The 13,657-nt window shown below is 39.9% G+C and overlaps 1 protein-coding gene across 2 annotated transcripts; it reads left to right on the top strand.

The window, feature by feature from the left end:
- The first annotated feature begins 914 nt into the window (after positions 1–914).
- Positions 915–13,343, top strand: SLC35A5 (solute carrier family 35 member A5). Of its 2 annotated transcripts, none has more exons than XM_026867013.1 (5): positions 915–1,733; positions 3,367–3,500; positions 6,498–6,565; positions 7,403–8,198; positions 9,364–13,343. In XM_026867013.1, exons 2-5 carry the CDS (start codon positions 3,423–3,425, stop codon positions 9,430–9,432), a joined length of 1,011 nt encoding a protein of 336 aa, XP_026722814.1. In that variant the 5' UTR covers positions 915–1,733; positions 3,367–3,422; the 3' UTR covers positions 9,433–13,343. The 2 variants fall into 2 exon arrangements, with proteins under 2 accessions (XP_026722814.1, XP_026722882.1); XM_026867081.1 differs by lacking the exon at positions 915–1,733 and adding an exon at positions 3,806–3,919 and having other exon boundaries at positions 3,384–3,500.
- Positions 13,344–13,657: the final 314 nt, after the last annotated feature.

Below are 13,657 nucleotides of genomic sequence, written 5' to 3' on the forward strand. Positions count from 1 at the left end.
TTTTTCACTAAATAACAGGAATTATAACAGATGTGCGGCCTACCTTTACAAGCAGATTGTTATAATTCACTCCCAAACAGCCCATTTCTACTATTCAGTTACTTCAGCATACAGAAACATGTATTAATATAGTAATGCTGATACAGAAATAAGCTACACTATATAACTTTATACCTGCTCACATAACCAAGACGTTGACTAGGGGATATTTTTTTTTTGTGTCAGCTAAAGAAGTTGCATTCTTACCCAAAATAACCATTGCAACGCATTCCTGAAACCAGGCTTAAGCCTATCAGTACACGAGCACCTTTGGATTTCCATTCCAGGTCACACAATTAGTTAAAGTTTAGCTACTTTAATAGGAAACAGCACCAAGTGAGTTATTCCTCGAGCACTGGGACCAGGCACGAAGTAGGTCTTCGAAGGACCGCACCTCGCAGGTGAACGCTCCCCAACGGCAGCTCCAACTCAGCGTCCCTCCATCCCGTACGCCCCGGGGCAGGACGAGGGCCGGCGGCTTTGCTGCCCCTGCACAACCTCCCCCTCCGGCGTGAGGCAGCACCGCGCCCTCGGAGACCCTCCGCCGGTTGCGTAAAGCCACCGCAACGACAGAGTTCCTCAGGCCCGGACAAGAAGCGAAGCCGCAGCCGCTTTCGGGAAGGCGGAACGATTCCGGGGGGCGGTGGGGAGCCCCTCACACCGCACCGGGGCGACAGGGAAATGCCCGCGCAGGCGGGAGCGACCCTAAGGAGCAGCCGGCGGGCGGGCAGCGGCCGCACTACGGGCGGCACCCCGGGAAGGGGGCGCGGGAGGGAGAAAGAGGCCGTGGCCGTTCCGCCACCACTCGCGACCCCGGGGGCTCACGGCTCCAGGAAGAGTTGACATTTGGGGTAAAACGCATACCCAGAAGCCTAGTTCTCCACCTGCAGAGTTCTTGGCATAAACATTCTACTATAAAAATAGTGACGTGTATTTCTGTACTGGAAATCTCTGTGTAATCCCTGGTCTAACACTGAGTGATAAATTGGGTTGCAAGATTGGCCCTTAAAACATGAGGCAGTGAATTATTTTAGATCTTATTTTCAAAGACTAAATTGTTATGTAAGCACCATCGATGGTACATGTCTTGACTGAAATTTTTGTCTTCTAACAGGCTTAGGAGAAAAGTGGTGTCTTAGTGGGTGTGCTATAAGTGGCTAGTATTACTGCTTCTCCTTTTGCCAGGTATTAGCCCAATATGCTAATAAAGAAAATATACAGTCCTAGAAGAAGGTGGTGTTGTCCTGGAAGCCATGTTTTATGAGGGGGGGGGAAAGCATATTGCTGTTTGAAGAAAACATTCCCTTTGTTTTTGTTTTTTTTTAAACAGTGATGTTCTTGAGTTCTTCCAAAAGCTTCTACTCTAAACTGGGACCAAATGAGGAAAGATTTCAGCCCAGGAGGAAGGCTGTTCAGCAAGTTGTATATCATAAAAATTTGAATATTTATAAATGAAAGTGCTGACACAGCCTTTTGCATTTATGGAAAATGGCTAAAATTCTGACTGGTGGGGTTAAAATAGTTTCTTGCTCAAATGATGAATGCAGGAGACAAAATCTGATCGTGTGCTCTCTGTGATTTGCTGAATCCCACAGATAACAAATATGATTACCTGCCTACAACAGTGAACATATGTTCTGAAGTAGTAAAACTAGTCCTGTGTGTGGTCTTGGCAGTATGGGTTAAGAAAAAAGGTAAGTATTTATGTTTCAAATAAATAAAATGTATTGACTTTATAAGATTTGCTGTACTTCAGATCCCTTTTTTTGGTTTTTTTGGGGGATTTTTTGAAATGATAGATTCACATGTAGTAGATTGGAGTAAGTCCTGCTAGTAAGATTCACTGGATTTGTGTCTTCATGCAGAATTTCAACTAAAGTTTATTTTAACTCTTATTTCGTTCTATAAATTCAGGTGTTCTTGAGGTGTAAATATAGTAGCTGAAATGGGGACAGGTAAGTTGAACTAGCAAGCGTAATGAAGACAGTCTTGACATTTTCAGAATTTTCACACAGTATGGTGTTAGGTAATTGGAGTCACCTCACTCTGAAGTCATGACTGAACAGAAGCTGCACTAACTCAAGGACTGGCCTGTATGGTTGTTCTGGCCACTGTTATTTAAAAGCACCACCACCTTGCACTAACAAGGTTTTGTGTGTGTGCACTGGTATTTGAGTCAGAGGCAACATATCAATGTTATGATCCAAGGCAGCTTTGTTGTGAAGACAAATCTTGGGGCTGCTGTTCAGAAAAAGCAGTGCCAGGCTTCCCTAGCTACTGTTTTTGCATTGCGGGCTATTTTTCTTTTTCTTGGCTTTTGTCTCCTGATGTAAAAAGGATGTTAACTTCATAGCATTTCAAAATAGTGGAGAACAGAGGTTTAAATTGGAAGAGGGTGTCAGGTACTGGAGACTCATGTTAAATTGAGTTGCTCAATTTGTCCACTTCTCTGTATGACAGTCACAGCTCTGGCAAGCTGCTGAAATTTTTACCTCCACCATTTAGTACAGACATACCTAAGACTGTTCAGTCAGTTTTTGCCATCATTGGCTACTGCTGATTATACTTTTTCTGATTGTCTCGTTTGTTGGGTTTTTTTCTCCTTCCAGAAGTCTGATTTTTCTGAACTCAGTGGTGGTTCAGAAGAGGATTATATAGCATTGTGTAATCTTAAATTTGTGCTAACAAAGTACTTCTGTCATCAACTCTAGAGTAGTCTAAGGTTTAACACAGTCTTCCTCCCAAAGTGTGTGTCCTGAATACCTAAGTAAATGTCATTCTTTGTGCCTTGACCTTTCTTCCTTCTTCCTGTATGTTCTCTTTTCACCCAGATCATGTGCTGTCTGCTGCAGATACTGACTTGTGGTTTATTTTGCATTTCTGACATCACTGGCTGCCCTTTGGGTGCTATATGAACAGATCCCCTGCCTCTGTCATTGTTTCAGTTCTAGATTTGATTGATAATCATCAGAAAATCATACCCAGTAGTGACATTGCTGTTGTGGGGGGACTTTGGAGTGCTTTTTGGCCCTCAAAGAATGGTTGATAGCTGAATTTTTGCTCCCAAACACTTTGATGGGGGCAACAGGTTCCTTGATGTTTTCTCTGCTGAAGCTAGGAAGCGAATGCCTGTAGACATGTATTGCTGCTCCAGCTCTGTGTTCTGCCCTGGATCTGTCCTCTGCATTTCCAGAGGGCTGTGGTATGTTTTTTTTTTCAGTCCACCGGTGTTCCTGAAAACAGGACAGTGGTACCTATTCTGTTATAAGGGAATGGGGTTTTGTTGATAAGAAGGATGTCTTTCTTACTGATTTCTTTTCCTTTCAGAGGGTTGTTTGGATCATCCCTTTGGATGTCTTTCCTGGAGGAATTTTTGTAATTCCATGAAATGGTCAATTCCTGCCTTTCTTTACTTTCTGGATAACTTGATTGTCTTCTATGTACTGTCCTACCTACAGCCAGTAAGTATATATATATACTGAATAAAGTATCTTCCAATGTCTTAGTGGTAGGTAACATTGCCCTTAGACTATCTACAGTTGTAACACTGGCAAGGCAAGATTAGCAGGTAAAAGAAAGATCTTTTACCTGACCAGCCAGACCTTCCCATTCTCTTGCCCACATCAGTGTCATACAGCTCTCAGTAGAGTGTCTCTGTGCACTTTCTCCATCCTAAGTGATTTAGAAATAGGCTGAATTGCTTAAGTACTAGGCAGGTTTTCAGTGCTTTCCCTCTGGTTTCTTCAACTCTGTATTTCTCTTTCAGTGCATTTGCTCATCTTCTAGTATTTGAGCTGTGCTTTTTGTGTGGCTTCTACCACTTTATGTATGTGACTTCACATGATGACTTGTTTTCTTTCCTCACTGACTCCAAAGAAAAGTGAGTAAATGTAATTCCACAAAGGCAGTAAGTGTAACAGGAACTAAGGAGGGGAGGAAGAAAACTGTTTGCCTCTTAATTTTCGCATTTTTTCTATCAGTTATGTTTAAGCATAAAATTTAATTGGTACTTTCTTCTAGCTATATTCATCCTTCTGGATGAATTTACATATGCTCAGGAAATAGTACAGTTCTTGTGATTTCTTTTTATTTTTATTTTCATTTTTGGTTCAGAATCTCTGAAGTTAGATGGAAACAGATGGTTAGTACTTGCTATAAAATACTGTGGTTGCCCCTGTTTGACATTAAAAATAAGTATAAATATCTCTTCCTTCTGTTTCAGAATTTCTCTTTAAAATATTGTCCTTTTAAGTGTACATTTCTGTCAGGGACAGACCAGAGTCTAGAACAGGACCTGGCTGGAAAAATCTAATTAAAATCAAGGGTCGAAAATATTAAAATAATATACATGGGTGCTTGGTTCTGTGGTTTGTTGTGTGTGTGGTTTTTGTTGGTGGTTTTTTTTGGTTTAGGAAGGAAATTCAGCTATAATGTGTATAATAGTAAAGCCTGATGTTTAGAAGGTCATATAAACGCTTTCTTAAGCAGTGTGATTTGGCTCAGTTAAGGTCATCTTTTATAATACGCAGAGCTTTTATATTTTATACACACACACCCATACACACCTTGTGTCTCTCCCCTCAGAACATGTGCTCTAAGATTCCTTTTTTTTTAGAACTCTTAGCATCTTATACCTTCTAACTAGATATATTTATGAGGGTTAGCTAAAATGTTAACATTATCATGGTAAACAAGTATTAAAAGAGAGAACTAAATACCTGTAAGATAGAATACCTTGACAGTTTGCATGGCTGTGATAAGTGGAGGCAAGATGCTTGAAAGAGGGAGGCCATATCTGGCTGAACTTGGTTTCATATGGCTTTCTTTAGGTATGGGACTAAATACCTGGGTGAGCAGTTACTTGAAGTACAGAGTTGCTTTGGTGAGATTTTTTTGCTGGAAGCTTCAGCTATAACTATACTCTTTAGTGGCTAACATTTCCTAGTGATAAAGACTTATTTTTTAGAAACTTTGTTTGTGATATGTTAGTGGCATGGTGATCTGTGGTAAATTTTTTTCTTACTCCTTTTCATCTAGGACAGAGTTCCCCTGAGGTCTCAGAGAACAAAGGAATTTAAAATTAATTCCTTGTAACTATCGTGCTATAGATGTTGATCATATTATGTTACCAGAGATGTTGGATGGGAGGCTTTGACTGTAAAGCAAAACCAGAGTATACACTTGTACATTTTGGATCAAGCCTCTTTTTTCTTCCAGAGTGGTTTCTGCCAGATTCATTTGTTGTTCAATATTTTTCCCCTTCCACAGTGTTCACCTAACACGAATATTTATTGATTTGTAATCTTGCGAAGCAGAAAAAATAAGCTGTGGTTTCTTAGGCAGATGTCTCGTATGTCAACCTTCAGCTTACTTGAGACCCTGTGTGGTGCTGTTAAGTGAGATTAATTATTCAGCAGATAGTATGTTGGAATAGAGTGGAACTAAAGTAGTGGGAAAAGGACCTGTGCTTTTTCTCTGGTAAATGAAAAAGGCTCTGTTACTGCAGAACTGGGAATGTGAAAATGCAGATGAGAAAGTTCAAGATAAAATCTGTGGTTTGCACTTCTGAATCTGTGTATGTTTTTTGCATAAAATTGTCTAGAAAATTCAGCTAAGGCTGAATTGGAAAGAGTTCAGATGCCTAGATTTTTGTATGTGTACTGACTACACCCCCCCCCCCCCCTCCAAAAAAGCCTTTTTTTCCCCACTGGTTCTGGTAACTGCAGTGCCTACAAGGGCTTCTTCTTGGTCCAGGGTTCCAGTAGAGAGTCTCCAATACAGACACCCTGAAGACTTGCCACAAGGAGTTTGCAGCGTGGGATCATTAGGGCACTGTCATTTTTACGCAGCTATTCCCAAATTAGACAGGAGCTTTAGAGCTGTCTTCAGCTGTACTTTGAAACAGGTGATTTTTATTTTTTTTTTTCAGTACAGTTGCAGTCTTGAAAATTCAAGCAGAGCACATCCTTGCCTTTGATAGATGATGCAGCAAATGCACTTGACATACAGGAAGTTGATTTTCTGCAAATGTCTTCTCCAAGTCTGGGATTTCATGAACGCTGCAAGCTGGTACTGCAGCCAGAAGCAGGCTCGCCTTGCCCATATCTTTTCTGATTTTGATTTTGGAGCAACTTCCCCCTTTGTGCTAACACAGATGTTTTTGCAGCTGACTGGTCAACCTGGCTGAGTTGGTTTCCTCATGTCTTTGTTTCAGTACAGCTTTCCCCACTACAGTGGAACTTAGACTCTGTGGTTTGCTTGAGGTTTTAAAATGGGACTTTTGAATGTTGTTTTAGGGACATGTTATTCTACCACTTGGGTAAGGAAAAAAAGTTCAGTACCAGGATGATGCTTTTCACTATGGAACCTTGCAGAAAGGTGAACACTTGAAGTTGGTGGGCTTTTGATGTTCATACTATGGCTGGAGTATAACTTTGTTCCCCTCCTTCTCCTTCTAGGCAATGGCTGTACTCTTCTCAAATTTTGTCATTATAACAACAGCTCTTCTCTTCAGGATAGTGCTAAAGTAAGTAGTGTTTACTAAAGTAAATGAAATATTATATCTTCCTAGCCTCGATGAAGAAGCTAAGCTACATTCTTTCTCTTTGTCTGATGGGAACTGTAATTGTTTTTTCTTGTGGCTATACCAGCTTGGAGAGATGGCTTTGTTTTCTACATCTGAAGATGTAGAAAATAATAGTTTATTAGGAGTCCCTACATACCTCTACACATTTGGTTAACTGTAATAGAAAACAACTGAAATAATGATTATATAGTTATTGGATGATCAGAATTAATTAATTAATTAATTAAGTAAGTAAGTAATTACATGTGCCTTCTTCATTATTCATGGGACAAAAGCCAGACTGTCCTATGTGTTCCACAAGATAAGCAGGCTTTTATAGATTTATGTGATTTACCATCATAAAATACTAGAAAAGGATACAAAATCATGGGGGAAAAATGAAATGTAGTGGAAGTTTACCAAAGAAAGAGGGTATTATCTGAATGGCTTTTTTTTTTTTTTTTTTTTTTTATCCATCAGACCTGTGTTCCCATGAAGACAAGAGTTGCTTTTAAGTTGTCAGGCAGTCATGACCTTGAAGGAACTTATCTCTGTAGAATACTCCATTTTGTATTTCTGTGATTGCCAGGCTGAGCCCCTCTTGCTGTAGAAAAGCGTGCTGCATTTTGGAATTTTACTGTCAATTCTGAAACACCTAGATTACTTTTTTTTTTGCATCTGTCTGTCTCCTCATCTGTGGCATGATGTCTTTTATGTGTTTGATAGAGCTTGTTCTCCTGTCATTTAATTTGTGCCACTGTGTTTCTAAAGTTGGTGGCTTTTTTTGTCTACCCCTAGGCGAAAACTCTCTTGGGTTCAATGGGCATCTCTGGTGATTTTATTCCTGTCCATTGTTGCCCTAACTCTGGGAACTGGAGGCCATCAGCAAAGCTTGGCTGTACACGGATTCCATCACAATATGTTTTTTAGTCCATCTAACCACTGCCTTCTCTATGTTGGACCTGAGGAAGCATGCCTGGAAAAGGGCAACTGCGTGGCACCAAGTTTCCTTCCCAACTTCCAGTGGAATGTCACCAGTAGCATGGCAGGAGCATTGAAACCTCTCCGCCTCAGCCTGGGCCATCTGCTTATTCTAGTGCAGTGTTTCATTTCTGCCCTGGCTAACATCTACAACGAGAAGATCTTGAAAGATGGAGATCAGCTCGGTGAAAGCATCTTCATGCAGAACAGCAAGCTCTATGCCTTTGGGGTGCTGTTCAATGGGCTTATGCTGGGGCTGCAGGCTAAGGACCGGAGACAGATAGGGAATTGTGGCTTCTTTTATGGGCACAACATCTTCTCAGTGGCTCTCATCTTTGTCACAGCTTTCCTGGGGCTGTCTGTAGCCTTCATCTTGAAGTTCCGAGATAATATGTTCCATGTTATGACTGCTCAGATCACCACTGTCATCATCACCACCGTCTCGTTCATCATCTTTGACTTCAGGCCTTCTCTAGAGTTCTTTTTGGAAGCTCCTGTAGTGCTTCTCTCCATATTCATCTATAATGCCAGTAAACCAAGAGGCCTGGAATATGCCACTCTGCGGGAAAGGGGCAAACTCGTCAAAGGAGATGCATGGGAGAGGTCAAGTGGGGTAAGGCTTTTCAGTACTTGTCTCCTCTGGTTTCTCTTTTGTTTCACCTCCATTTATGCTATGGAATGTTTGGAAGGTTCATTGTGCACGTGACCAGACTCATCCCTTAACTCAGACACCAAAACTCCTTAGTGTTTCTTAAAATCTTTTCAAGTGATGGGGTATTGCTTTGCATATTCCACTTTTTCAGTTCACAAAGCCTAAGTGAGCATTGCTTTCCTGCTGTGACTACAGAGAGTCTTGTGAGCACCTTCAGCTTTGCACAAATCCTTTCTTGAAACCTGTGTGATGAAAATATTTTACTGACCCTGGGCATCCAGAGGTTGGAATTGATGCCTGGGAAATAATTGTACTTAAGTAGAATTGATAAATCTGTGTTGCTGAGCCCACATCATGAAGAAGTTAATGTATTTGTTGTTAAGATTCTTTCCATCTTAACAGTCAAAGATATCCAAAGACAAAAAGATAATGTTTGAATACAGAGTTGCAACACGGTTTTTTTCTTAGGAAACATTTCCTTCAGGCCCGTTACTGTTTTTTCTCCTAATTTGAATAGTAATCTAGTTAACTGGAACATGGCAGGGAGGGCTTGCTCTTAGATACATCATTCAGTTTAGCTGAGCAGTCAAAGGTGGAGGGGTTGTATTTTTCTTGTACAGATGTGTTCTGTAATACACATTGCATGCAGCAGGGAGTGCTGTCTCCATTTAATTCTAAGAAACATTAAACTTGGAAGAGGTATTTTCCAGAAATTCCACATGGTACCTTTTTAGATTGTTGTTTAACAAGCAGTAAATAACACAAAGTCATATATTTTTGGTGTACCAGGAGTTACCTATTTTAACGCTTACAACTGAGCAGCTGTGGTAGAAACAACCAGTACTATGTGAGCAGGCTTCCTGATGAAGGAATGGGCTATAAGATGTTTTGTGGAGTGAGTCACTAAAAAGCATTAAAATTACAGGGGATGTTTTTTATGAGTATATATATCCTAGAGGAAGGTTATAACACACTGGTAAGAGATTTAAATTTCAGGGGTTTGATTTTATATAAGTGATGCCTTCAAAATAAACTTTACTCTTTTTTTTTTTCTTTTTTTTTTGTATTAATAACAAGATAACTTTTGCTCACGTTGTTCTCTTTTGCTTCTGATTCCTGCTTGTAGGATGGAGAAGAATTTGAGAGATTGAACAAACCAAGCAGTGACATTGATACAGATGAAGATTCCCTCTGAGGTTGGCTCAGAGGAGTGCTATTACTCATAGTGAGAGAATGTTAATATTTTATTAACATAGAGAAGGATCATTTTTCCCCACTTGCAGAGCAATTGAGACTGTTTTAGGGCTGGATGTCAGAGGTGGATGAGGAAAACGTTCAAGCCATATATATGGAGAGTTGTATTCCCTCTTCCTGTTCATGTAAATCTGCTGAATGAACCAAAATTTGTAACAAGAAGAGGCTTGGACCCTGGACTCAGTGATCTGCGTGACATGTGGTACGTTGTGGAAGGCAGTCCTGGACTCTTAACCATATGTCTTTGATGGCTTTGATTGACTGTCCTGAGTCACTGCAACTTCCTGTATGAATTCCTTGGTTAGCAAAGCAGAGACAAAACTGTTCTCCACCTTGCAGACGTGATGTGAGCATTGATGAATGTTTTTGCTGCATCTTCAATGTACAAGTGCTCCAGTAAGTTTTCTTTTCAGGACATAAGATGTTATTAATAACCTCGTAAACAATGAGGCATATTGTTGGTTTTATTGTATTTTGGCAATTCAGATTGACATATCCCTAGCTTGGTAAGAGTCCCTCTGAATCAATCTCATCAGACCTTCACTTGAGAATGTATAATAAATAACTTGGGTTAAGGGTATGTTGATCTGTAAACAGGCAGATCTCCAGAGTGTGATTTGTTTGAATGGTCTTAATTTTATCTTCATTCCTGTTTTTACTCAATGTAACTCTGTACTGACTCCTGTGGAGTCCTTTCTTTGTGATTTTCTCTGATGTGACTGAGAGCAGAATAGATTTCACTGATTTCAGTCACTGGTTCTCCTCACATTTTCAGTGTGAGATTGTTGTGTGCCTGTCTCCCAGTGTCTGGGGAAATGGAAATCTGGAATGCCTTTGTAGCAGAGAGCAAATTTTACATGCAACTTATGTGGCCTAATTTTGAAAGAGCTTGAATAAAACGAAAGTGTGTTATACAGTATGAATGCATCACAGGGTCTTTTTTGTGTTTAGAGTGGCTGTGTGTGGAGGCTTAGTTTGTGCCGAGGCCACTGTCTGAAAATAAATATGCAGCTACAGTGATACCCTCCACAGCGGGAGCGCTGAGCAAGAGGGTGCAGGTGGTGGTATCATTTGGTGTCGCTCCACCCCGTCAGACTGATGAGGTCTTGCATTCATTTTGCAGCAAGAGGAATCATTCTGCAGAGTGCCAGGCATAGTGATCTTCGAATCACTGTTGAGGCGTCTGCTGGGTGGTTGTATTTTGAGTGAGATGAAAAATAGGTTCCAAATAATTCAGAGAATTTTAAAAGAGGGGTGGGAATAGGGAGGGATGCAGATAAGAGATTCTTGGTATGTTCCTAAAGCCTCTTCTCTCAGAACAGTGGAAAAGATACTGGTTTATAATTTCCTCCCTTCAAAAATGCATCTTTCATAGTTGAAAGATACCGTCAAAAGAATTCTTCAGGAGATAAGTGATGAGGTCAGTGTCAAAGCCTCATACCACAGTGTATAGTCATCAGTTAGCGATGCATTTCTCTGTGGACTGAAAACAGTCCTGCCTTTGTTCCCCTCTGCCATCCTCTTTCCAGGCTCTGTGTATAACAGCTTACTTATGCATACTGTATTGGTGGCTCATTGCTATATTAATTAATATACCTCCTGTCACTGATACATCAAGAAGGGGGCAGCCTGTTTTCATGTGGCCAATGACTGTCAAATTATAAATGATGAATCTAAAATTATTATTCTGACTTCTTACCTTTTTTTCTGGGAGTATTAACTTTTTCTAGCCTACATGAACTGTACAACTGTTGTGGTTGAAAAATTTACAGCTAATCTCATTGTGCTTGTATAGTAGGTCATTTTGACAAAAGGAATCCTAATTGTTTGCATCTGTACAGAATGAATAAGAAGGCATATTTCAATGTAAATTCCAGAAACATGGTTTTCATTGGTTTATGATGTCCTGTTTTGGGAAATGAAACATCAACTCCAAAAAAAAAAAAAGCTCAGTTGAAGACTAATTGCAATAAGACATTTTCTTTTTTTTTTTCCTTTACATATAGCTTTGCAATATATACCTGCCTGAGTTCATTGTCATCTTCATAGCTACCAACTTTTGCAGGTATTTCCAAGAGTCAGAATACTGTTAGCTTTAGGTTACTTTGCATTTACATGAGCAGTAGCTTTTTACATTAACTTTTCCAGAGACCTTTGCCTTGTGTTGTCAGAACATAGAAATCAGCCTCATACCTCTAATGACAGAGCATCAAACCAAAGATGAATGTTTTAAAAACCATATGTTTGACCTTCCTGCATGAAATATCTGCATTAAGAGATAAATGAATGATCAGCATATTTTATAAAGTGCACTTAGTTCTTGCTTTCAACTTTTGTCCTGCTTAATGATTTTCCCCTCTATAAATTTCACCAATGCTATCATGCTTATTTGCTAAAGTCTTAGACTGCACAAAGTTATCACGTATATAACTTGATCCAAGTGTTTGCTTGCACCGTAGAGTTGGTCCTATCTAACATGTAGAAATCTTTCTGTTGTCTTCAGGTTGGAGGTCTTGGAGAGTTTCTGTTGGATTGGCCAGGCAGGTTTCTCTATATATTGCCTTTACAGCAACAGGAATGTTAACTAAAAATGGGTCTGAAAATGGGTAGGGATTTGCATCAACCTAGCAATAAAGGAAGTGTGTAAAGTAACCTGAAAGTATAACCATGTCGTTCTGTGCAGGTGTTCTATCCACGGCAATATTTGAATTTAGTGTATGCAGGAGATTTGTCAGAGCAAGTGGCTGTAAATGATTGTCAGCTGGAAAGCAGCCCTGGTTAGCAAGGGGGAGCTATTCTATAGTTTCAAATAGATCATGTGAATCTGATTTAATTAAGTATTTCCACTGTATGATTGCTGACCTACTCCATGTTGGAAAGCTTACTGTTTTTCTCCTCAAATGACAGTAAGGAAATTTATGTGGAGATTTTTGGAGAGCAGCATTAGTTTGGCACATAGTCTGTAATGACATTGGGCAGAGAGCTCTTTCTAAGCTGTGATTTAGAGCCCAGATTCACAAATGTTTGAACTCAATCACTGCTTAGAATGTTATGTTCCTTCCTCCAGGTTTGAGGAAATAGTTCCAAAAACCTTCCAAGAAGAGACATTTCATATTTCTCTTGTCTATAACAAGCCAATTAAAACTATATTTATTTTGTTTAATTTCAGCTACTCTGTGAATGTAACAACCCACCCTTGAAAGAGCCGGTGGATGAAAACAGCCATCTTGGGGCTGAATCAAATCCCATAAATATGTGTAAGAAAAAAGTTTATCATGTGGCATCTTCCCACTAAGGGCTGTAGAAATAAGACCTTAATCTCAGTAAGTCTGTCCTTGGAGTGATGCTGCAGGGACAGATCCAGTGCTTTGGGTTTGATTTGTGTTTTGCAAAATGAAGTCTTAATTGAAGTGTGCTGAATTGAAGCTCCTGAATGCTTACAGCCTTCAAGATAACTCGATATGTTGTTGAAAGGATTTTTTGGCTTGGTGTTCCTTCACGCTTTGCTTTTAGTTTTCCATAAGGAGAGATAGGTTGCAAAATGAGGATTTTAAATCATTGCTAAAAGTATCTGGTCGTTTTGAGCCAGTTTATAATGAAGGCAGGAATCAGCACCAGATTGTAGAATAATTCTGAGACTTCCTCAGATTCTATGAATATTTGAATGTGTGGTTTTGCTTGAGAGCCCATCCCAACCTCCCTTATAAGTTCACAACTTGTTTGGAGTTGTCTTTTTAATGCAACTCCCACTGAATGCCTAGGCTGGGTTTGAAACTTGCACAATTTAGCTTTGAATTCTGGAGAGGGGGAAAAAAAAAAAAGCAATTTGGATCAAGTGTTGCACTCTCTTTTGTAAATTAACTGTCTCCTCCTCCTCCTCAGCACAGGACATTTAGTTTCCATGATTTGTAAGGTGAGTTAAAAGGGCTTTCATTTAAAGACTTTACATGAAAAACAAGATTACAGAAAAGTTGAAATGAACACCTGAAAGAAAACACCCCAAAGGTTTTTCTCTTTGTCTACAGGAGGTGGCTGTTAGACATGTGGTATACTTTCCTCTGCTTTTGCTTTAGGCAAAGAAAGTTAGGCAGCTGACCTTAATACCCTGGTGCAGTAAGCATTTGTTTGCTAAAACTGAGCTATGGAACCTCCTATTTTCTTCTAGA

This window comes from Athene cunicularia (assembly GCF_003259725.1).
Source record: "Athene cunicularia isolate RWA chromosome 1 unlocalized genomic scaffold, athCun1 chr1_part1, whole genome shotgun sequence".
In the NCBI taxonomy this organism is placed as follows: Eukaryota; Metazoa; Chordata; class Aves; order Strigiformes; family Strigidae; genus Athene; species Athene cunicularia.

Excerpts from the sequence above, each read along its gene's own strand:
- SLC35A5 (XM_026867013.1), top strand. The coding sequence starts at position 3,423 with ATGAAATGGTCAATTCCTGCCTTTCTTTACTTTCTGGATAACTTGATT. Across the intron at positions 3,501-6,497 it reads TACTGTCCTACCTACAGCCA|GCAATGGCTGTACTCTTCTC; the intron begins GTAAGTATATAT and ends TTCTCCTTCTAG. Across the intron at positions 6,566-7,402 it reads CTCTTCAGGATAGTGCTAAA|GCGAAAACTCTCTTGGGTTC; the intron begins GTAAGTAGTGTT and ends GTCTACCCCTAG.